The sequence below is a fragment of the Dermochelys coriacea genome, chromosome 3 (genome assembly GCF_009764565.3).
Source record: "Dermochelys coriacea isolate rDerCor1 chromosome 3, rDerCor1.pri.v4, whole genome shotgun sequence".
Taxonomy (NCBI): domain Eukaryota; kingdom Metazoa; phylum Chordata; order Testudines; family Dermochelyidae; genus Dermochelys; species Dermochelys coriacea.
Window position 1 is genome coordinate 68,754,835 of NC_050070.1, and position 24,121 is coordinate 68,778,955.

At 42.2% G+C, this 24,121-nt stretch overlaps 1 protein-coding gene across 1 annotated transcript; it reads left to right on the forward strand.

Annotated features, from left to right (window-relative positions):
- The first annotated feature begins 342 nt into the window (after positions 1-342).
- LOC119852963 (protein ILRUN-like) lies at positions 343-1,056 on the forward strand. The gene has a single exon (XM_038395196.1). The coding sequence runs from the start codon at positions 343-345 to the stop codon at positions 1,054-1,056; it is 714 nt and encodes a 237-aa protein (XP_038251124.1).
- The last annotated feature ends 23,065 nt before the right edge of the window (positions 1,057-24,121 follow it).

Genomic DNA, 24,121 nt, shown 5'->3' on the forward strand with positions numbered 1-24,121 from the left:
ACTCTCTGCTTCACAGGCTATTTAACTTGCTTTACCTGGCAGGCTGCTGGAGGAAATTACGGAGGGATGGGATCTCCATTCTACATATGTTTGGAACGCTCCTGGGTATAGTGCTAGTCACAATCGGAATAAAATCAGAGCCCCTAGAAATGAACTCCAAGGCTCTGTTGTACGTTAGCCTAAAGAAGAAAGTTCCTTCAACATATTAGGGACTTGATCTCCCAGAGGAGCCACCCATTCAGGAAACCGTCACCATTTGTATTAAGATGCTTGTGTGTACAAATACGTGAAAAATGAATTGCAGGATTATTTACGCTTCAGAATCCTATTATTGCAAGAGGCATGTCTAGGAACCTACAAGCAGCCATCGGAGCCTACTATGACTTTGAGAGTCCGAACATCAATGTGCCCTCCATGTCCTTCGTTGAAGATGTTACCATAGGAGAAGGGGAGTCCATCCCTCCTGATACCCAGTTTACAAAAACATGGAGAATACAAAATACAGGGACAGAGGCATGGCCCCCAGGGGTTTGTCTTAAGTACGTCGGGGGAGACCAGTTTGGCCACATAAACATGGTGATTGTCAGGTCGCTAGAGCCCCAGGAGATTGCAGATGTCAGCGTTCAGATGTGCAGCCCCAGCACAGCGGGAATGTATCAGGGACAGTGGCTCATGTGCACTGCTACAGGACTCTATTATGGAGATGTCATCTGGGTGATCCTCAGCGTGGAGGTTGGAGGACTTTTAGGAGTAACGCAGCAGCTGTCATCCTTCGAAACGGAATTCAACACACAACCACATCGCAAGGTAGAAGGAAACTTTAACCCCTTTTCCTCTCCGCAGAAGAACAGGCAACCAGATGAAAACAACCTAAAAGATCCTGGGGGTTCTGAGCTAGGCACAATCAGCAAAAACACGTGGGGGCCTGCTCCTGACCAAATTGAGCAAGATCAGAATGGACTGTCACAAAACTCTGTAAATCTCTCCCCCAGCAGTCACTCGAACAACTTGTCGGTAGTGACGTACAGTAAGATGCTTGTGTGTACAAATACGTGACATTTGTATTAAAGCTCAGAGACATCCAGCACTGGAAAAAACAGCATGGAAAAAGAGAAACGTACAGACACCAATGATCACTGTCCTGCCACTACCCCAGGAGCCAAGGTTTCCCATTAGGAACATTTTGGTATTTAAAGAGAAAAATGCATTTACACTTCAAGGCTTCTGCGGAGTAACCATAGAGATATGTTAATGTAATAATCACACCAGCTATGCAGGGGCTTGTGCTAGTTTGTGCAAGGGGGCTTTGTTCATTCCAGCCTGTCTGCCTATGTTAAAATAATTATTTGAAACATTGTTTAAGGCTTGGGGGGGAAGCATTTCTGGGCACTTTTCATATCGAAAAATAGATTTCTTCTTTCACGTTAAACATTTTTAAAGATGGCAACAATCAATTTCTTTGACTCTTTACAAATCAGAAATATTCTGGGCCAGATCTGCAACTAGCGCAAATCAGCATAGCTCGGTTGAAGTTAATAGAGCTGAATTGATTTATAGCAGCTGAGGATGTGGCCTATTAATGCCAATGTATTACAGAACATGCAGCAATTTTGGAACAGCAACGTGATCACAGCTTTTTCTCTATGTGATTAGGGTGACCATATTTTCCCAAAGGGAAAACGGGACACTCCCAAGCTGGCCTGAGGCACCGCCCCCCTCCATGGGGGGGCCCAAGCCTTCACAAGGCCAGCTAGGGGTCCCACCCCACTTTTTTGACAAAGCTGGGCATTTGCCTGTTTGCTCTTGCCAAGTGATGATCAGCTGGCAAGAGCAAATGGGACAAGTGTCCAGTTTTGTCAAATAAGTTTGGGACAGCCAGGATAGGGCCTAAAAAAAGGACTGTCCCGGCCAAAACGGGACCCTTCCATGTGATCTTAATTCATAAAGTAAGTAAACTAAGTCTGCCTCCCAACTAGGTATAGTTCTCAGTTGGATGCACAACTGAGTACATTGTAGTATGTGCACATCAGCTTGGTGCAGGAGCAAAATCCTGATCTAATTTTAGTCACCAGAAGCCACAGCAACCTTTGCTGCATATTCATCAGCCAGTACAGGCTGAACAAACAAGTTTATTATAGTTTCTGTATTTACAGGAACCAAACATCCATTTTACTTTTCCTGATTGGCTCCTTTGATAATTCTGTAACACACATACCTCTGAATATTCTGAGTCCCTGCTGTTCTCTTAGCACAGGACACTTTAGCTGTCAATTTCTTTGCTTTTGTATGTGTGTGTTGTCATAATATATGGAGCTATAAGCCTTAAACAACAAGCATTTATTAGGGAGAATAGCTACAAGCCAAACAAGTGCGCTTCCATATTTGTGACAAGTGACCACACCTTTCCAGGAACTCCAAGCCAGAACAGAGACATCAGAGGCCAAACAGCACAATTACAAGTACCTACTATTACAAAAAGAAAAGGAGTACTTGTGGCACCTTAGAGACTAACAAATTTATTAGAGCATAAGCTTTCGTGAGCTACAGTTCACTTCATCGGATGCATTTGGTGGAAAAAACAGAGGAGAGATTTATATACACACACACAGAGAACATGAAACAATGGGTTTCTCATACACACTGTAAGGAGAGTGATCACTTAAGATAAGCCATCACCCACAGCAGGGGGGGGAAAGGAGGAAAACCTTCCATGGTGACAAGCAGGTAGGCTAATTCCAGCAGTTAACAAGAATATCAGAGGAACAGTGGGGGGTGGGGTGGGGGGGAGAAATACCATGGGGAAATAGTTTTACTTTGTGTAATGACTCATCCATTCCCAGTCTCTATTCAAGCCTAAGTTAATTGTATGCAGTTTGCAAATTAATTCCAATTCAGCAGTCTCTCGTTGGAGTCTGTTTTTGAAGCTTTTTTGTTGAAGTATAGCCACTCTTAGGTCTGTGATCGAGTGACCAGAGAGATTGAAGTGTTCTCCAACTGGTTTTTGAATGTTATAATTCTTGACGTCTGATTTGTGTCCATTCATTCTTTTACGTAGAGACTGTCCAGTTTGGCCAATGTACATGGCAGAGGGGCATTGCTGGCACATGATGGCATATATCACATTGGTAGATGCGCAGGTGAACGAGCCTCTGATAGTGTGGCTGATGTGATTAGGCCCTATGATGGTATCCCCTGAATAGATATGTGGACAGAGTTGGCAACGGGCTTTGTTGCAAGGATAGGTTCCTGGGTTAGTGGTTCTGTTGTGTGGTGTGTGGTTGCTGGTGAGTATTTGCTTCAGATTGGGGGGCTGTCTGTAAGCAAGGACTGGTCTGTCTCCCAAGATCTGTGAGAGTGATGGCTCGTCCTTCAGGATAGGTTGTAGATCCTTGATGATGCGTTGGAGAGGTTTTAGTTGGGGGCTGAAGGTGATGGCTAGTGGCGTTCTGTTGTTTTCTTTGTTGGGCCTGTTCTGTAGTAGGTGACTTCTGGGTACTCTTCTGGCTCTGTCAATCTGTTTCTTCACTTCAGCAGGTGGGTATTGTAGTTGTAGGAATGCATGATAGAGATCTTGTAGGTGTTTGTCTCTGTCTGAGGGGTTGGAGCAAATGCGGTTATATCGTAGCGCTTGGCTGTAGACAATGGATCGAGTGGTATGATCTGGATGAAAGCTAGAGGCATGTAGGTAGGAATAGCGGTCAGTAGGTTTCCGATATAGGGTGGTGTTTATGTGACCATCGCTTATTAGCACCGTAGTGTCCAGGAACTGGACAGTCTCTACGTAAAAGAATGAATGGACACAAATCAGACGTCAAGAATTATAACATTCAAAAACCAGTTGGAGAACACTTCAATCTCTCTGGTCACTCGATCACAGACCTAAGAGTGGCTATACTTCAACAAAAAAGCTTCAAAAACAGACTCCAACGAGAGACTGCTGAATTGGAATTAATTTGCAAACTGGATACAATTAACTTAGGCTTGAATAGAGACTGGGAATGGATGAGTCATTACACAAAGTAAAACTATTTCCCCATGGTATTTCTCCCCCCCACCCCACCCCCCACTGTTCCTCTGATATTCTTGTTAACTGCTGGAATTAGCCTACCTGCTTGTCACCATGGAAGGTTTTCCTCCTTTCCCCCCCCTGCTGTGGGTGATGGCTTATCTTAAGTGATCACTCTCCTTACAGTGTGTATGATAAACCCATTGTTTCATGTTCTCTGTGTGTGTGTATATAAATCTCTCCTCTGTTTTTTCCACCAAATGCATCCGATGAAGTGAGCTGTAGCTCACGAAAGCTTATGCTCTAATAAATTTGTTAGTCTCTAAGGTGCCACAAGTACTCCTTTTCTTTTTGCGAATACAGACTAACACGGCTGCTACTCTGAAACCTACTATTACAAGTGGGTGACCGCTCTAATGTGATTTCCTTTGTATGGATAGTGTAGGAGGCAGTTCATGAATTGTACTGTGGATTTGGACAAGGAGCACACATAAGCCCAAATGGCTTCAGCAAAGGTAAGTGCTATACAGATAATAACTAGAGCGGGTCAAAATTTTTCATTGAAAATTATTTCCAATGGGAAAATAGCCATTTTTCTAAAATGAAAAATGTTGTGAAAAATGTTAATTTCTTTCAAAAATTTCCAGATTTTTCATCATAAAATCAGAACATTTCCATAAAAAAGTAAAAGTTTTGCTCTTTTGAAATTTTCAAACCAAAAATACTTAACATTTTCTGATCAGTTCTAATGATACCTCTAGGCGCTAAGGGAATGTGCACGCTATTTTTAGCATGCTAGCTTCAGCCCCACTGCACTTGTGTGTCTACCTGAGCTAGGAGGCTCACTTCCAGATGCAGTGTAGACATACCCTTAGAGCATAATAGCACATCTTCCCTCCTTGAACATCAGAAATGTTATTCGCATTGAAAAGCCCCAACAAGAGCTACCTAAAGGTCAGAGTAGAGTACTAGAGAAGTGTACAGATAGAGTAAGGGGAACTGAAGGAGCTATAAAAATAATATATAACAAATGGAAGAAAGAAAATTGATAATAAGCAATATAAATCAGAAGCTAAGAGTTGCAAAAAATTGATAAAGGCAGTAAAGGGACACAAGGAGAAATCCACTGGCAGCAGAGTTAAGGAGAGTAAGAAAGAGTTTTTTGAGTATAGTAGGAACAAAAAGAATCCTAAAAATGGTCCATTACTAGACAGAAATGATAGCATTATCAATAATAATGCAGAAAAGGCAGAAGAGCTCAATAAATATTTCTGTTCTGCATTTTGGAAAAAAAAACAGATGCAGTCATATGATTATGATAACATTCTTTCCATTCCACTAGTATATCAGAAGATGTTAAACAGCAGCTATTAAAGTTAGACATTTTAAAATCAGCAAGTCCAGATAACTTGCATCCAAGATTTTTAAAAGAACTGACTAAGGATTTCACTGAACCATTAATATGGATTTTCTGTAAGTCTTGGAACACGCAGAAGTTTCAGAAGACTGGAAGAAAGCTAACATTGTACCAATATTTAAAAAGGGGAAAGTGGATGACCCAGGTAATTATAGGCTTGTCAGTCTGCCATTGATCCAGGCAAGATATTGGAGTGGCTGATATAGGACTCAATAAAGAATTAAAGGAGGACAATAAAATTAACTAATAATAATGGGGTCAGGCAGGGATTGGTTTTTGGCCCTGCACTATTTAACATATTTAAAGAAGAAAGAAAACATAAAATCATCATTGATAAAGTTTGCAGATGACACAAAAATTGGGGGAGCAGTAAATAATGAAGAAGGCATGTCATACTGAAACAGAGTGATCTGGATCACTTGGTAAGCAGGGTGCAAGCAAACAGTATATGTTTTAATACAGCTAAATGTAAATGTATACATGCAGGAACTAAGAATGTAAGCCTTACTTACAGGACGGGGCAACCTATCCTGGAAAGCGGTGACTCTGAAAAAGATTTGGGGATATGGGGTGGATAAACAGCTGACCAGGAGGTCCCAGTGAGACACTGTAGCCAAACGGGCTAATGTTATCCTTGGACACAAGAATGTAAGGACAAAATCAGAAAGGCTATGGCATAAAATGAATTACACCTGGCAAAAGATATAAAAGGCAATAAGAAGAGTTCTATAAATACATTAGGATCAAGAGAATGAGGGAGGAAAGTGTAAATCTGCTACTGAGCAGGAAAAGAGAGCTAATGATGGATTACATCAAAAAGGCGGAAGTGTTTAATACCTATTTTGTTTCAATTTTCACTACAAAGTAGGGCTATTGATTAATCACAGTTTACTAACATGATTAACAAAAAAATTAATTGCGATTAACAAAATTAATTGTGATTAATCGCAGTTTTAATCGCACTGTTAAACAATAGAATACCAATTTAAATGTATTAAATACTTGTGGCAGTTTATCTACATTTTCAAATATGTTGATTTTAATTACAACACAGAATACAAAGTGTACAGTACTCACTTTATATTATCATTTTTATTACAAATATTTGCACTGTAAAATGATAAATAAAAGAAACTGTATTTTTCAATTCACACAAGTACTGTAGTGCAATCTCTTTGTTCTGTAAAGTGAAACTTACAAATGTAGATTTTTTTTGTTACAATGCTGGGTACAAAAGTGCTATGCGACCGCATGTTCTCACTGTCAGTTGACACTGTAAATAAGAAGCAGGCAGCAGTATCTCCCACAAATATAAACAAACTTGTTTGACTTAGCAATTGTTGGAACAAGAAGTAGGACAGAGTGTACTTATAGGCTCTAAAGTTTTACATTGTTTTATTTTTGAATGCAGGGGGTTTTTTGTACATAATTCTACATTTCTAAATTCAACTTTCAGGATAAAAAGATTGCACTACAGTACTTGTATTAGATAAATTGAAAAATACTATTTCTTTTGGTGTTTACAGAGCAAATAATTTATAATCGAAAATAAATATAAAGTGAGCACTGTATGCTTTGTATTCTGTGTTGTAACTGAAATCAATATATTTGAAAATGTAGAAAACATCTAAAAATATTTAAATAAATGGTATTCTATTATTAACAGCAAAATTAATCGCGACCACTCACAGAACCTCCCCCGCCAGAGGCCAGCTGAGGCCATCCCTCCAGCCCAGACACTCACACACACCCCACAGAGCCCTGTTGTGGGCCCCCCTCCCCTGGCCAAGGGTCTCATAGACCCTACCCTCCTGGAGCCCGAGGATCCAGAGGGAGAAACAGCCTTATGCTGGGTCCCAGGCTTGCACAGAGCTTCTTGTGCACCGCTGCTTTCTTCCTTCAGCATGCTGGGAACTGCAGTTGCTGAGAACCCTCCAGTTACCTCCCCTTTCCCCAGTCGTGTCTTCTATTTGCAAGCTGGGCTGTGTCAGGTCCAGTGGCCCCTAGTGGTGACCAAAATCTTTGCAGCCCATTTCTTGGGGAAAAAAGAAAATTCTGGGTGCCCAACATTAATTTCTGCAAAATTCTGCATTGCGCAGTGGGCTCAGAATTCCCCCAGGAGTAATGTTTAGCATACTAAGTCCCAGGCACATAAGCTTTCTCATCAATGTGGCTCACCCCCTTTAAAGCTTTCACCAGCACTGCCAACTGATGCCAAATGGCTTTTGAGTGTTTGAGACACAGTGGTAGGAGTGGAACTTTCTCCAGAGAGATCTGAGGTGGCATAGGCAAGCTTTCTAGAGGTTTTGCAAAGAAAACCCCAGGTTCTCTCTTCCTATGCAGGAAACATTTCCCACAAAACATAAAAGCTGACATAAAAGCCAAAGCAGCCAAAGTTCTTCTGGGTCTGACTCAGCACCATCATCAACACATGCTATGAGATCAATAAGGAAAATCTTAACAAGAACTTTTATTAAAGCAAGTCATAAACTTTATCTAAACTTTCATTCCAAAATTTGAAAAGAGATTTGTCTTCTTGCTGGTGACTCCTGAAAGACACTACAAAAGGAGAACATGCACAATGTGCACTAAGCTCCCATGCTGGCAAACTTAGTGCAGTCTACAAATCACCGTGGTAAGGACTGGTGTTTGAGAAATGAGAATATATTGAGTGCTAAATAAATGGAGTTTGTTAACATGACCTTGCAGTCTGAAAAAAAAAATCAGAACTGGTAACTTGTGTGTCCTTTACTACTAATAGCCAATGTTGATTCTCCTCTAGTTCAAGTGACTAGAGCTCCATCTCTGCTGCTGTTGTGAAGTTCTGAATAACTACAGTGTGAAGCCTAGTGTCAACTGTGAAGCTGTAGTTGGCCACGGCTTTGTTACAACATCAAGATCTTTGTAAAGTGTGTTAAGGATAGAGTGAGAAGAGGATTAATTGGTTCAGAGGATTGGTAAAGAGATAATGTAAAGAGCCTGTTATCTCTTGACCAGTGGTTATAAGCCAGGCTAAACCAACTGTGACTGGAAGTTGTCATAGTCTGATGATTGTTTAGCCACTTATTTGTAACAAGCTGGTGATCATCATCCTTTTCCCAGTGGACAGATGTCTGTATCAGAAACACCAGCACAAGTGACAGTAGTTCACTACTTGGCAGCCCTCGTTCATAGGGATTGAAGGATTGAATGGTCTTGGAGGGAAAAATAACTTCTCACCATTAGAGATGCTGTCTCTAGGTCTGACTGGTCATTGTGGGGAAGTTTGTACTGCCACTGCCCATACCATACCTATTCCATGGATATTAATTATAGAAAACTTCAATGTCTTCAGAGTGGTAAATCTGATACTCTTCATAAACATTCATTGATATGAAAATGGAAGTGGGAAAACTATGAATTTCCTTCCTTTTGTTGGTTAAGTCATGCTATTCAAGTTATTTTACACATAGAGAGACACGTGTATTTTAGATCTGTAAGTACTTTGTTCCGACTACTAGGAAAACAGAAATGAGTTGATAAGTTTTTCTATTGTGAAATAACAGGTAACGACATAAAAGATGAGTGATTTACAGGAAACTGTTTTTTCCCCTCTCTTTGTTGAGTTCTACTCTTGTAATTCAACAGAGACCACCATTTCCTTTTAATCCCCCCCCCCCCAAGTGCTGGCATGTAGAGACAGGGAACTCATTTTGCTTAATTTTGAAACCATTTGAACTTGGAAAGTTCCTGTCAGAGTTAACTGGCATGTTACTGGGTTTGGATTCTGTTTAGGAAAGAATGTGAAAAAAGAGGGAAAAGAGGGAGTGAGCGAAATCCAAAGGAAAAACAGGGTGAAAATGCAGCAGAGCAAGGATAGAGTGAAAAAGAAATATGCAGAAACTGAAAGGGGAAGAGAAAGGAGGAGAAAAAACTCTATAAAAAAACAAATAAGGAGCAGTACTATACCCTGCATAATAAGCACACTCTTGTGTCAGCCTACTTTCTGGGTATTCTTCCATCCCTTAACAAAAGCGCAGGCTGCCCCTTAGCTGGATTAAAAATTTTACATATTCTTATTTATGTATGTATTTATTTCAGTTTTCAGGAAATAAAATAAATTCAAACCAACTTAAAAGCACATGCACCAATCTTTTAAAACCATAGCTGCCTATATAAGACAAAACCCCTAATATTGGTATGTCTGGTCATCCCACTCCAGCTACACGATACTTCCTCCAATATACTGAACCCTAGACCTCAGCTCCCTCACCCCTTCCCCAAACATCCTGCAAAAGCCCAAAAGAATGGGCTTTGGATCACTAAATTATTCACTTTTGTGTTCTAATGAAGCCAGAGGAAAACACATGAAGATCAGAGAGAGCTGCACTTCTCTATGTGTAAAATGACTTCAAAGTTATGATTTAAACCAACAAAAGGGAGGGAAAACTCACAGTCCTCCCACTCCATCTATATCTATATATTAATTATACCACTTTTGAGAAAAACATAGGTCAATATTAGAGCGGGAAAGGTTTGTGAGTTTGAACAGCCTGAAAAAGTAATTTGCGGGTTTCACCTGTTTCTGCTGACTTCCTTTTAACAGAGAGACAGCATCTGGCATTACCTTATTCTAATTTTCTATTGAGTTAAAATACAACAGTATTAACAATAAGTTTATCAGAGGAGCCAAATATATCTGTATCCCCAGTTTATCTATATCTTTCTATCTTGAAGAATTTTCTACCTTAGCTGAGCACCAGCTGGAAGATAAATTCTTGCAATGGAGCCTTTTCTGTTTAATCCCTTAATCTTCTCAACATCCTCAAACACCAGGACGTCTCTTTCAAACCCAGCTGGAAAGTAACATCTGTTTGAAAGCACTGTTGAAAGAGAGGAGCACCAGAAGGAAATCCCCTGCGGTCTGAGCTCGCTCTCTCAATAATTTTCCCTCAGTGATTCTTGTTAAAGGCAATGGCACTAGTAGGCCAAAGCCCATGGGATTGGAAGATTTCCTGATTCCACTTTTATCACCCCTCCCTCCCTGTTATAAAACTAAACTGCTGCAAGTAGAAATGTTAAATGTCAACAAGCCCACAGGGCTGCATTAACCCCATGAGCCCTAACATTATGGGGGCCCTTCTCTGTCCATACACCACACCCATAACCCTTTATTTCTGTATTGTAAGAGTTTATTTTCACAGTTTAGCAGTTTCTTTTCCACCTCTCATACCACCTCCCAATGCCACGGCTCTCTCATGCACAGCTGGCACACAGCTACAGTGCCTCCTCTAGGCTGTCATAGGTACAAACGCATGTCAGCTGAGCAGCCCCCCGACTACCTGCCTGGCTGCCTCCAAATCCGCTGGCCCAAGATTCCTGGGACTCTTGGTTAATATGGCCCTGACAGATGATGTGAGGAAAAGCACACGGAGCCAATGAATGTTCAAAAAGAAAGAAGCATCTGGCTACCTTTGTGCATTCTAACAGAAAAACATTATTTTCCCTTGTTAATTAGAATTAGATGTACTCTGTTTATTAATTAAATGGCACAAAACTTTGTTAATGCAGAGTTAAGATTGCCCAGTGATAGCTTGCGCACTTCCAGAATACCAAGTTCAGCAAAACTCAAACATCTGAAAACCAGGAAATACAGAGTTGACATAAATGCCCAAACAACCTTAACTCTTTTCCTTTGGAGCTGGCAGTAGCCACTGGGAATTATCTGCATGCACTCCAGCTGCATTCACTGTGTTAGGTGTAGCTGTATTGAATGGAGGAGGAATAAATTGGAAGACCTGTGATTGTGATATACGAAGAACTGGGGTTAGTTTGAAAAGCATCCTAGAGCTGTGATTGTGATATGAAGAAATCTAGGTCAAAGGCATCCCACTGCGTAATTGTGACCCTAAGGGCTGCTTTATGCCAACTGACAAAGGGTGCATCCAACCCACTCTTGTCAGAATATTTAACCAAACAGTGCCTTAAAAGGTATCCTTTAAAAACCGGTGACACAGTGGACATGAATATCATTGTGTGATGTACGTAAGGGCTGTGTATAAAGAGTATGTATGTATGCTGGAGATATGTTTTTAAAATACGTTTTGGAGGCCGCTGATAAATAAGCCTGCCCTAGACAAAGAAATATGGATTTACCTGCCTATATTACAAGCAAAGGACAATGAAAGTACATTCACATCTAAGGAAAACAAAGTGATTAAGCCAGTCGAAAAAGCAAATTGACCAGCATGGCTTCTGCATACCAGTGGGGAAGAGGACTCTGTCTGGTATACATATTTCAAAGGAATGCAATTCAAAGGTTTACTGGACTATAAAAAAAGGGGAGAGAACCCATTAGTTATCCATCACTTAGAGCACAAAGATGTTAACACACTCTGATTCTGTGACTGGTAGTTCTTTCTGCATCAGGGGCCAGAGATGCTGATAGCTTGACGTAGGTGAGAAAGCTGCTTAAGAAAAGATTGTATCTTGCTAAAGTCACGTTTTAGACAATAGAAAGCGTATTATCTTTGTTTTGTTTGTAACCCCACCTGTCTCTTTTTTTCTTGCTTAGTATCACTTAAATCTATGTTCTTTAATAATAAAGTATTAAGTATTAGTCTTATTATTAATTAGTATTATTATTAGTATTAAGGTAAAGAGTGTGTCCTCTACTGGGCTAACCACCTAGTGTGTGTGTACTGTCTCTTTGAAGACAGTGGACTTAATCATTTCTGTGTGTCCAGTGAGAGGGACTAAACACTACAGAGAAATGTCTCTGGGGAACACAGGAACTGGGGTTTACTGAATGTAACCTGCAAGGCAAGGTTTAGACTGGCAGAGTCTTGAGGAGTTTGCTGGTAACAGACAGACTGGTGTGGAAAGGAGCTAATCAACAACTTAAGCATCAGCAAAGCTCTCTCTTGTTGAGGCAGAGGGGTAATACACTGGCTTATGGTTCTGGGCTCCTTGAGGTGAGCGTCACAGTGATCCAAGGAAAGTGGTGCATGTGTACCTGGAGGTTCCAGCCATTTCAATACAGAACTGTGTAGGTTGTGTCAGTAGTAGTGGAGTGGGGGCTTGTCAGTGGTGAGGTGGGATATGAGTGCAGTCTGTGGATTTAAGGATGGGTAGTGGAAAGTACAGGTTTAGATGGTAACCTGTGTCCAAGTATGAAGAGGTTGTAAAAGGTTATAAACTAGTTAAATTTTTCAAAGTGTGTATTCTGTTGGGGGAGTAGGCTCAATGTTGAGCCTAGAACCAGTACAGGTAGCACTGTCCAGTACAGCAAAAAGGTAGAGTGGAAGCATATGTGTTATGAGCATACTGGGGCAACTCCCAAAGAGGGTAAAATTACAGCTGTGTGAGCATTTACCTTAACTGTCCTTCCTCATTTCAGAAGTCTGAGTTTGCTGAACTCTACATTCTGGAAGGGAACAAGCTCCCAGCAGACAAACTTAACTCTGCATTAATGACTTTTTTTGCCTTTTAATTTCCTAGTTTTTGAAACAGAAAGAGAAATGTTTATTGGTAGTAGTTAGTGGCCATCTAGACAATTGTTGTTCTCACTGAGTTTTGCAGTTCATATGCTACTGTGACTAGGTAAAAAAGAAAAGGAGTACTTGTGGCACCTTAGAGACTAACAAATTTTTTTGAGCATAAGCTTTCATGAGCTACAGTGAAGTGAGCTGTAGCTCACGAAAGCTTATGCTCAAATAAATTTGTTAGTGTCTAATGTGCCACAAGTACTCCTTTTCTTTTTTGCGAATACAGACTAACACGACTGCTACTCTGAAACCTGTGTCTAGGTAATAATCAAAAGTCCCAGCTTTTATAAATCCTTTTTATCAGTAGCTTTCAAAGAACTTTATGGTTCCTATGTGATTCCTCAACTGTCCTCCCCCCTCCTGTACATTTTGTTATAGTGGAATTTGGATAATGCTTGTGCTTTGAAATGTTTACCATGTGTAGTTGCTAACTGGGTCGGTGAGAGAAATCTCTAACATGGTCTATGTCCCAAAACCAAGACAGTTTAATTAAATGGGCTGTTACAGTAACTTTAAGATGTGAGAGAAGACTGGTGTGGCTCTCTCCTTCTGTACCACATGCCATATGTAGCATTTCCAGTTCCCCCTCCCCTTCCCATCCATTAAGCTATTAGTTGACATTGTAGAAACCATTAACATGTAAAAAGTTGCTCCATGCTGTCTCCTTCCCTATGCTGCTGTGTAAACATATCACAGCCAGCAGCATACTTCAGGGCCACACTCTTCCTTGCTTATGAGTCCTGAGCTGGGCCCCTCACTCCCACTACCCACCTTCAGCTGGGACTCCTGCTCCTGCTTCAGCCAGGCTTTTCCAGCCATGCCTCAGGGCCACCCAGTCTGCCCTTCCTCCAAACCCGGCCCTACTCCCACACACTTTGGCCAGTCCCCCCACCCTTTACTGATGGGATGTGTAATTTAACTATTCATTTTCTAGATTTCAGATATTTAAATTTGTTACCTTCATTCCCCTCCTCTCCAGATTCCAGATTATGTGGAGGGGCAGGGAGAGTTAGTTAGATACCCCAAGAAGAGCAGGGGCCCCCAGATCCTGGAATTTATGTAAGGGGAGAATTGAGGCTGGCAGCCTTGACACCCAAGCCCCCAGCTTTCTCCACTCCCCTTCATGGTCTCCAACCCCTCACATTTTCTCCCCTCCCACTAATTCCTCCCCCTTACCTGACTGCCAACTCCTCTTTCCTTCCCTACCACCCATTCCCATTTATCCCACTCCCCAGAATACCGCCCTCCCTCACTAAAGATCCAAACCACTCTTCCCCTATTACCACCTACTCTTGCACCCCCAAGCACCCTTCAGCTCCCAGTGAGCATTCACATCTATAAGTTATTTTCTTTTCAAAAATAGTTTCAGCACCTCCTGAATATTCTGCTGGACTCAGAATTTCTCTTAAAAGAAGAAAAAAAACCAACCCAAAAACTGTGACAGAGACAGATGTCTCCGAAAAGTTTACTGTTCATGCTTAGATTTCTGCCCAGGGTGGGTTTATAACTTCAAAGTTGCAGGCTCAGAGAGGTGTTGCGTGACTGATTCATCTCAAGTAGATGTTCTCAGCTGAAAGAGAATACACTATGGGGATGAATACAGCCTGAAACAACAGCTATGAGAGATAAAACCTGCTCCATTCATGTCAGTGGATGGCTCACTGGGGGGCAGGGGAAGGGGAGAGTGGAGCTCAATCCCCCTGTAACAGTGCACCCCATAAGGCTTTATGGAAATATGTTTATGAATTTATATATGACATAACTGGAATATGTTTTATGCTATATATGCCATGTAACATATCTATGTAAAGGTTATGATCTACTGAATATATTAATCCTATTTGTATGCATGTGTCATTGTTGTATTCAAAATTATGAATATTGGCTGTATACTTGTTTGATTTTAAATAGCCTTAGTAAAGCATTTTGTCAGCTTCTTTAGAAAGGAATTTGCAAGTTAAGTGCCCAATCAAGAAGCACTTAACGCACAATGGATCTCAGAAGGCTCCAATCCACATAAGAAGTCTACATGAGGACGTTCAAAGTAGCATGTGGACAATGGCTGCTGCCTGTAAAAACTGAGTCATGCATGGACATGTGATTTGCCCAGGTGACTCCAAAACTTCATCTTGGAGATGGATTTTGTATAGGAGAGAGAAGGGGGGTCTCCACCCACAAGAGAAAGTCTATTTAAACCCCGGGGAGACCCCTCCATTTTATCTTCAGCTGGCTCAAGAGGTAGCCTCTGTACCCCCAAGGATACCTGAAAGAAACTGGAACAAAGGACAGTAACTACAGGGGGTGTAAGTGATTGCTGGATCCAGACTAGAAGGAGACGAGTGTGTAAAAGGAAGCTTGCTGGAACACCTCTGAGGGTGATGTTTTTATCTGTATTCAGTTTTCTTACTGTATTAGACATAGACTTGCATGTTCTATTTTATTTTGCTTGATAATTCACTTTGTTCTGTCTGTTATGACTTGGAACCACTTAAATTCTACTTTCTGCATTTAATAAAATCACTTTTTACTTATTAATTAACCCAGAGTATGTATTAATACCTGGAGGGAGGGGGGCAAACAGCTGTGCATATCTCTCTATCAGTGTTATAGAGGGCGAACAATTTATGAGTTTACTCTGTATAAGCTTTATACGAGGTAAAACAGATTTATTTGGGGTTTGGACCCCATTGGGAGTTGAGCTGCTTTCAATTAAGCCTATAGCTGTTAGGGGACATGGTTCAGACCTCAGTCTGGGTTTGCAGCAGGCTAGCAGGTCTGACTCAAACCAGGCAGGGCACTGAAGTCCCTAGCTGGGAAGGCAAGAAAGCAGGGCAGAAGTACTCTTGGCACATCAGTTGGTAACCCCAAGGGGGTTTCTGTGATCCAACACATCACACCCCCAAGTAAGGCAAACCCTTCTCCCAGAACATGGCTCCCACTGGGGAGGCAGGGAAGGGGTAAAAGCACCCATAGATTGGCTGCCCCCTCAAACCTGGTACACACACACATAAGGGGACAGGGAGTGGGACTCAGACTCTCCCAGAGGGCAGGGACCCCCAAGATCCCAGCTCAGATGGGGTGTAGAGAAAGAGGCTCAGATCCCCCACCCCCAGATCCTGGCACACACACAGAAGGGGAGAATTAAACTCCCCAACTGTAAATCACCCTCCACCCCATGTGTTCTTCCCTCTCATCTGAACCCTCAACTCCTCTCCTATCAGCCACCCTCATTTATCCTCTCCTTGTTGCATCCCCAAATCCTTCTCATCCCTATCCCTCCCCCCACTCTTGCATCCCTAAAATTCCTGTCTCCTACCAGAAAGCATTCCAGTTTTAGGGGCCACATTTCAGGAAAGATGTGGACAAACCGGAGAAAGTCTAGAGAAGAGTAACAAAAATGATTAAAGATCTAGAAAACATGACCTATGAGAGAAGACTGAAAAAACTGGGTTTGTTTACTCTGGAAAAGAGAAGACTGAGAGGGGACATGATAATAGTTTTCAAGTACATAAAAGGTTGTTACAAGGAGGAGGGAGAAAAATTGTTCTTCTTAACTGCTGAGGATAGGCCAAGAATCAATGGTCTTAAATTGCAGCAAGGGAGGTTTAGGTTGGACATCAGGAAAAAATTCCTGTCAGGGTGGTTAAGCACTGGAATAAATTGCCTAGGGAGGTTGTGGAATCTCCATCATTGGAGATTTTTAAGAGCAGGTTAGACAAACACCTGACAGGAATGGTCTAGATATTTAGCCCTGCCATGAGGGCAGGGATCTCTTGAGGTCCCTTCCAGTCCTATGATTCTATGATTCATATATCTAATTTTGGGAGGGGCAGCTGGAATTGCAAAAATACTTTTATTACATTCCCCCAAAATAAAAAACACGGACAGAGTCAAGTTTTAGCACTATGCCATATAACCTTTTCTGCCCAAAGTGCAACTCAGGCTGATTCTGGCTGGATTAAAGTCAAAAGACCACTGCTCATCTCCTTGAGCTATTAAGCTGCTGTGGAACTATGAAGGCTAACACTTCTGTTAACTTCTTTGTCCACCCATTCTCAGTATAATCAATTAGGCATGCAAAGAGGTGCATGAGGCTTGAGCTCACCTAATTGGAACAGCAAATGCTTTTTAAAATGTTTTCATTTGATTTCCCTCAAATGGTTGGTGGATGCTATGCACTGTGGTGAGATAACTTTTGAGCATTGGACACTCTAGTGCAATAATCTGAGCCCTTGTATGATCTCTCTCTGTGAGCAAAAAAAGGTTGCAAGAACCTGTCAATTTTAAGAAAAGTTGCATTTTTCCAGGGGTTGTATCTCAGGAACCATTCAATCAAATGGTCCCAAATTTGGGTCACTAACAGAACCCAAGGCCATCATAAGGCATACCAGATTTCAAGGCAATCTGAGAAACATGTAGCTTTTAGAGCATTTAGAAGAGTCAAGCTTTAAACAGAAACCTGGTCTTCACCTTAACTGTAGCAGGAGTGTCGCCCTGCTACAATATATATAATTAATATGCATATGAGTGTGTTCTAATCCCAAATCTCCCTAGTCTTGGATGACTGGAAGGGAAGTAAGTTTGACACGGGGAATAACAAATGTCACACATTCTGTTCTTGTCTATCTTTGAGCCCTATGACTTGCTCTCTTGTTTAACCATCATGGGATTCAAGGAATGCCACTACCTGCTCCTTGAGGGAGAAGCCACCAAAATCAATTTTGCATTGCTCGGCCAAGCTGTTTCTTAAATGATATCAATAGTAAGGAAAAGGTAAACATTTTAGCAAAAACAAAGACCGGGGGACAGGGAGAGGGGGTTAGTGTGCAGAGTGGAATGGGAAGAGGTGGGTGCTGGTGGGCACAACCAAGGTGTGTTTCTGGTAAACCGATTGCTAGTAGTGTTGCTCATGCTGCTGTTTCTGGAGCTCTTGAGTTAGCTGCACCAGCACAACTTGCAGCATTCTGATTTGGCAGACCTCGATGTTGCTCATAAAGAAAGACCACGGGCCCAGTTTGGTGGCGAAGGCACTCTGCCAGGTTTATTGTCAGCAAAACATAATATTAGCACTCTGTCCAGTGGGTCAGAGGGACACATGTATGCCCATGACAAGCTAGTGGCTCACTCAACATAGTGTTGTCCCCTAGGCTCGAACAAAGCTGCCCTTCCTATGACTTCTCTTTTTATTCATTGATACAAACAAAGTTACGTATTACACTCCATATGTTATTACCACCCTGGTACCTTGTAGTCTGAAAAAAACATCCTCATCTATTACCCCGCCATCCCATCCTTATCTTTACAAGGGGTCTGTGTGTTCCTGTAACATCTCCTAGGAATTTGTTTACATAGTTACTTGAGAACTCTGGTTTTCCACCAAATGCATCCGATGAAGTGAGCTGTAGCTCACGAAAGCTTATGCTCTAATAAATTTGTTAGTCTCTAAGGTGCCACAAGTACTCCTTTTCTTTTTGCGAATACAGACTAACACGGCTGCTACTCTGAAACTTGAGAACTCTGTGTTCCTGTACCAACCTCTCAGGTCCAGAATGTGCTTACTTGGTTAGCTGATACCTCGTGTTACTATTCTGACAAGGCCTACTTTGGCAGACAGCCTTACTTCAGTTCATACTTTTAGCTATGCTTAGGGCTCCAGTAAGGCCTACACTGGAACTTTTGCTTGAAAAAGCTGGGAAACACTAAGGTATCCCAGTAGAGACAGGAAATGTAGTGGAAATCTGCATGTAAAGCATTGTGTTTCATCTACCTACAGCTCTACTTCATTAGGAACTTCAATATAACAGCAGCTGAGCTGTAAGTACACATATCTCTGGCTCTTGGTTCCCTTGATCAAGCGGCTTGCATTCCAAAATTCAAGATCTTTGAGGCTGTCAAACAGCCAAAAACAACAAATCTTGGCAAATCTCTTCTCCCTGCCCCCAAATGAAAATCCCCCACCAAGAGAGCTCAGTATAGGGATTCTACAACAACATTATAATCAAGACCACCAGTGATGCTTTCTCATTAGCTAGTGAAATGGATAGTGATGCTGCTGAGCAGGAAGCAGGGCATACCAGCAGCACTGCGGATGATTGACAGCAGCAAACAGTGCATTCTTCTTTTGAACTTCTTAGGTACCAGGGCTCTGGCAATATCAGTATAACAGGACTATGATTCTCCTATTGATCTGGGGACACAGACACGGTTAGGTTATTACCATGCATTTTTCTGTCAAGATTTCTAGCACATAGAAAAAAGGAGAATATTGAATCCAATGTCCAGCTGGGTGCACAGTTTGTTTGGCTTGAATGCAGCTGGGAGAGAGAAGCAAGTTTGTTTACCTTTGTTCATGCATAGTTAGAAAAGTGCTGATGACGCACACCCACTCAAGGGACTTGCAGACTTGAGGTGGGGAGAAAGAACACTTAGATGTAAAAAGAAAAGGAGTACTTGTGGCACCTTAGAGGTGTAGCTCACGAAAGCTTATGCTCAAATAAATTTGTTAGTCTCTAAGGTGCCACAAGTACTCCTTTTCTTTTTGCGAATACAGACTAACACAGCTGCTACTCTGAAACCTGTCACTTAGATGTAGTTTGCTCCCAGGGCTTTGAAAACAAATGCTCACCATGTCACCAGGTTCCTGCAGTGGGACAAGCTGCTCATTCATTACTCGCCAGTAACTATTCAACGGGATGAACCCAGCAAGGTGCACAGATATAGGATGCAGGAATCTGGAGAAAACAAGTCACCCTTGGCTCATCCAGGTTTAGATTTCTGTGGCCCCAAGGAGCAGATCAGAAATCAACAGTGATTTTAAAGACTGCAGCTTTGCTGAGAAAGTATGATCATGTCCTTGTGTTTAACAAGTGTTTACCACTCAATGCTACACAGGCAGTATATTTCAGCATAGCTGTGAGGGGTGAATCCTCAGGACAATGCTTTACTGAAGGAGCTACAAGTCAGGTCAGATACGTCAAAGTTTTAGCTGCAGTCTCTGTAAGAAGGTCATTTTAGTTCTGTTTAACCCTATTCTTTCTGGTCATTTTATGATTCTTGGCTCCCTGGATTACTCTGAGACATTGCAGTTTCAAATGCATCATTGTAGGAAGGTCAGTGTGCTTCCGTTTCCTGCCTGGCATTTCTCACTTCCCTGGTTTCTGAATTGCTGGCCTCCCAGCATGGCCTTTGTTTTGATCTCTGCATCACATGACAACACTTTGAAGAACTCACATCAGTAGCAAACGAATGTTCCTGTCACCTATGTCTATGCAGAGACACCAGCAGGAAGGAGTCGGTGATGTCTCTAAGTGCCTGGCCTACATGCCAAGGGTTTATGGTAGATCCCCTGGGTCAGATCTTGCAATAATCTGACAATTGTATAAGCCTCATGTGAGCAGGCAGGCAAATGATAGGATTAGTCTCAGTAGCGCGCATCTCCACAGAGTTCCAAAGAGAGCACTGCAGTGGCTTTCCCAAATAGATGATCTATTAGACATGCTTGTTCATTGCTGTACTCCTTGTCCATGAGCTTGTTGTTCTCATGGACTCTCATCAATGCATTTGCAAAAGGTGTGAGATTTAACGGGGACCAGCACTTTATTCAAGCTATTCATTCTTTTCAAAATCAGAAACAGACAGAGAGCAAATGCAGAAAATCAGTTTAAACAAATTTTACAGAGCCATAGGTGGGAGCATTGCTATGTGGAAAGCTCAGGAGAGGACACAATGGGCTTGCCTATGCTTGAAATGCTACAGCAGCATAGCTGCACCATTGTAGCACTTCAGTGTGAACGCTCCTTACAGCAATGGGAGGCATTCTCCCATCGGCAGAGGTAATCCACCTCTGCATGAAGTGTTAGCTAGGTTAACAGAAGAATTCTTCCATTGACTTAGCACTGTCTACATGGGGACTTAGGTTGGTTTAACTTTGCCTCTCAGGGGTGAAGTTTTTTCCCAGGCCCCCCGAGTGATGTAGCTGGGTCAATCTCAGGCCAGGTCTACCACTCAAAAGTAGAGTCAACTCACTTCCAACATTCAGGGATGTTAAAAATCCACACCCCTGAGTGACATAGCTAAGCCAACCTAAATCCTAGTATAGACAGTGCTAGGTCTTCTTCTGTCAACAAAGCTACCACCTCTTGGGGAAGTAGATTAACTACAGTGATGGAGAACCCCTCCAGCAACTGTAGTGAGTGGTTACACTGAAATGCTACAGTGACGCAGCTGCAGCTGTGCTGCTGTAATGTTTTAGATGTAGACAGAACCTAATTTGCTAGTGCAGACTAGCCTACAAAATCTCACTAAGTAACAGACATTTCTAAAGTTCTCATCACCACAGGACCTAGGCCCACAGTCTTATTGAAATTTCACATAGGGTTCATGGAGTGCAAAACTTTGTAAGGTTTCATTCTGGGTTTGGTGGTGGTGGGGATCAGGCAGGAGGGGTTGTTTGTTTTTTATTCTGTTCCTAGAATGTGCAGAAAGCCTCCACACTTCACTGCAAACTCAAGGACTTGATCTAAGCAGTATGATCTTTAACGTATGCTCTGAGATACGCAGATGTGAACTATATTTCTAAGGGCTTTACCACCACATGAGATCAATCCTAACATACACTCATAAAAAGAATCTCCCAGACCTCAACAAACTTTTATTCCACAGTTTACTGATTTGATTATAGAAATGACTGGAAAAAGAGAACAGAGCAGTTTAACTTCTCTAGAAGATTACAGGACTGTAATGCCCAGCACCATTGTAGGTAACAGTGCAGGATCTAAGAGCGGTGCATCAGTTACTATAGGCAGTCTTCATGCACTAAAAGTTTTAAGACAACACATTACAGCCAAGCGAGAAACACCACAAAGCCTGCGGATATTGCACCAACCCAGGGTTCCACCCTGCCTCTGGAAGACCCCAATCCATTGTGGTCTAGGTGGGAGTCCCAAATGGCCCTTTAGGCCAGTGGTCTTCCTGACAGTCAGTAGCATTACAATTCCCAACAAATGCTATATGGCATTAAGGCAAACACACTGGCTTCACTGAAGTTAATGGTAAACTCCTATTGACTCCAAGATCTAGCTCTAAATGACGAAGGCCCACATACATCATTTAATAAAGGCCCCAAATGTTCAGAACATATCAATTGTCTACAGGGTACTAGGCCCCAGAATGCACAACGACTAAGCGATGTTAAAAAATAAACATAGATTCCAAGAGACCATTGTGAGCATCTAGTCTGACCTCCTGTATAGCACAGGCCACAGAAGTTCCTCAAAATAATTCCTGGAGCATATCTTCTAAAAACACTTAATCTTGATTTAAATGGCAAATAATAGAGAACCCACCACAAATGTTGGTATCCCAACAGAGATGTGCACAGTCAATGGCATAATCAAGGGCCATGGTATATTCTTCCTTTCCTAACCACCACCCTGGGAAACAACCTCTCATGGTTCAGCATTTCACTTCACTCAACCAAAGAGCAGCTAGGAACAGCCGCTCCCTCCGCCCCCGCCCCCCATCATTAAGTGCAGATTCATCAACATCCAGCACTGGGGAAAACAGGGTCAAGGGTTAAAGCTCGCCTTTATTCATCAGCTCACAGCGTGGCCTTGGTGGGGGCTTTAGCAAAGGGCAGTTGACACCGTAATGAGCAACTATTCCCAGGGGATCCTAACATGATGAAATAACATAACATATACTTAGCCCAGAGCACATGGCACGCGTGCGCGCACGCACGCACACACACAGAGCTTTGGAAAGTTTGCAGCTGGAGCCCATATTCAATGTAATTCATAAAACAAAGCATGGAAATTCAGTCTCCACTCCACTGGTTCTCAGTAATTAGAGAAGGCTTTGCGTAAAGCTCTACAAAACAGACTTTCACAAGCAGGGCTGGGGACAGGAAATGACTTCTCTTCCCTTGTCCAGGGTGGATGTAATTTGCCATTTTAGGGTGAAATGCTGTGTTTGACAAAAGAAAATGGTAGTATTTCACTATGGATAAAGGCGCAAATGTTTAGGCAAAACCATGAGTTTTCATGCATGATTACTGGTGGAATTTAAACTGACTGGTTCACACTGGTCTAGTGTGAGAAGAATGGCTGACATCCTACCTTCCACCAGATACAGCATCTGATGAGGTAAGTTACAGATCAGGACTAAGGGCCTAGGTTCTAGAAATGACTAGTGATTTTGAGCGCTCAACTTGAGACACTTTAAAGGGCCTGATTTTTAGAAAGTTCTGAGCAGCAACCACCTGAAAATCAGGCTGTTTAAGGGTGTCTCAGATTGGGTACTCAAAACCAACAGACCCAAATTCACTAGAAAATCCTGGCCTCCATTTACATGATTTAAACCAGACTTTAATGTTACATTCAAAGGGCAGGCTTTATAACCACAAGACAGACAAGGAACAGCATGGGAGCATACACTCCAATACTCATGGCCCAGTCCCCCTTTTGCCCACTTCCAGCATCGGCAATGAATGTGGAGATGCAAGAGCCAGTGCACCACACTCGCTGCCCCTGCCCTAAGAAACAACAACCAGGAGGTGGGTGGAACCATTAAGTACAATCAAGACAAGCCCCTGCTGAGATCCCTGGGCTGATGGGGATTCCAACGTATCCTCAGCAACTCACAGCCTTCCTGCTATGTTGGGGCACAGCTAACTACAAGACTGGACTATATATTAACGTGTATTGTCCTGGCTCATTATAGAACACACTGTAAGCATAGGGCAGAAAATGTCTCATTTTGTAACTTGCCTAGACCAAACAAGCACCAAGCAGCACTTGGTAAGCAAAATATTTAATAGATGGAATACAGTCTTTATATGGTTAGTCCCGTCATAGCCTTAGGCCTTTTACCCTCTCTTGTCATTCTTCCTCTTACTGAATCCTTTATAAACCCACATGGACTTACAGGCCAATTCCTCATGGTGGAGCCACAGGAGTCCCAGCACTGCACTGTTGTTGTGTGCTGCTAACATCAAGTTGGGGTGAATGGTCACAGTGAGCTTTCTTTTGTAGGGCTCATCGAGGCCTCCTCCTTGTCATCAGCCTTAGTCTCCAATGACACTTATGTTGTCTGTAAAATTCTCTGATTTCTTTAGGTTTGTCAAAGAGAGAGTGCAGAGCTGGGCCCTGTGAGCAGAGCTGGGCCCCGCTCCCC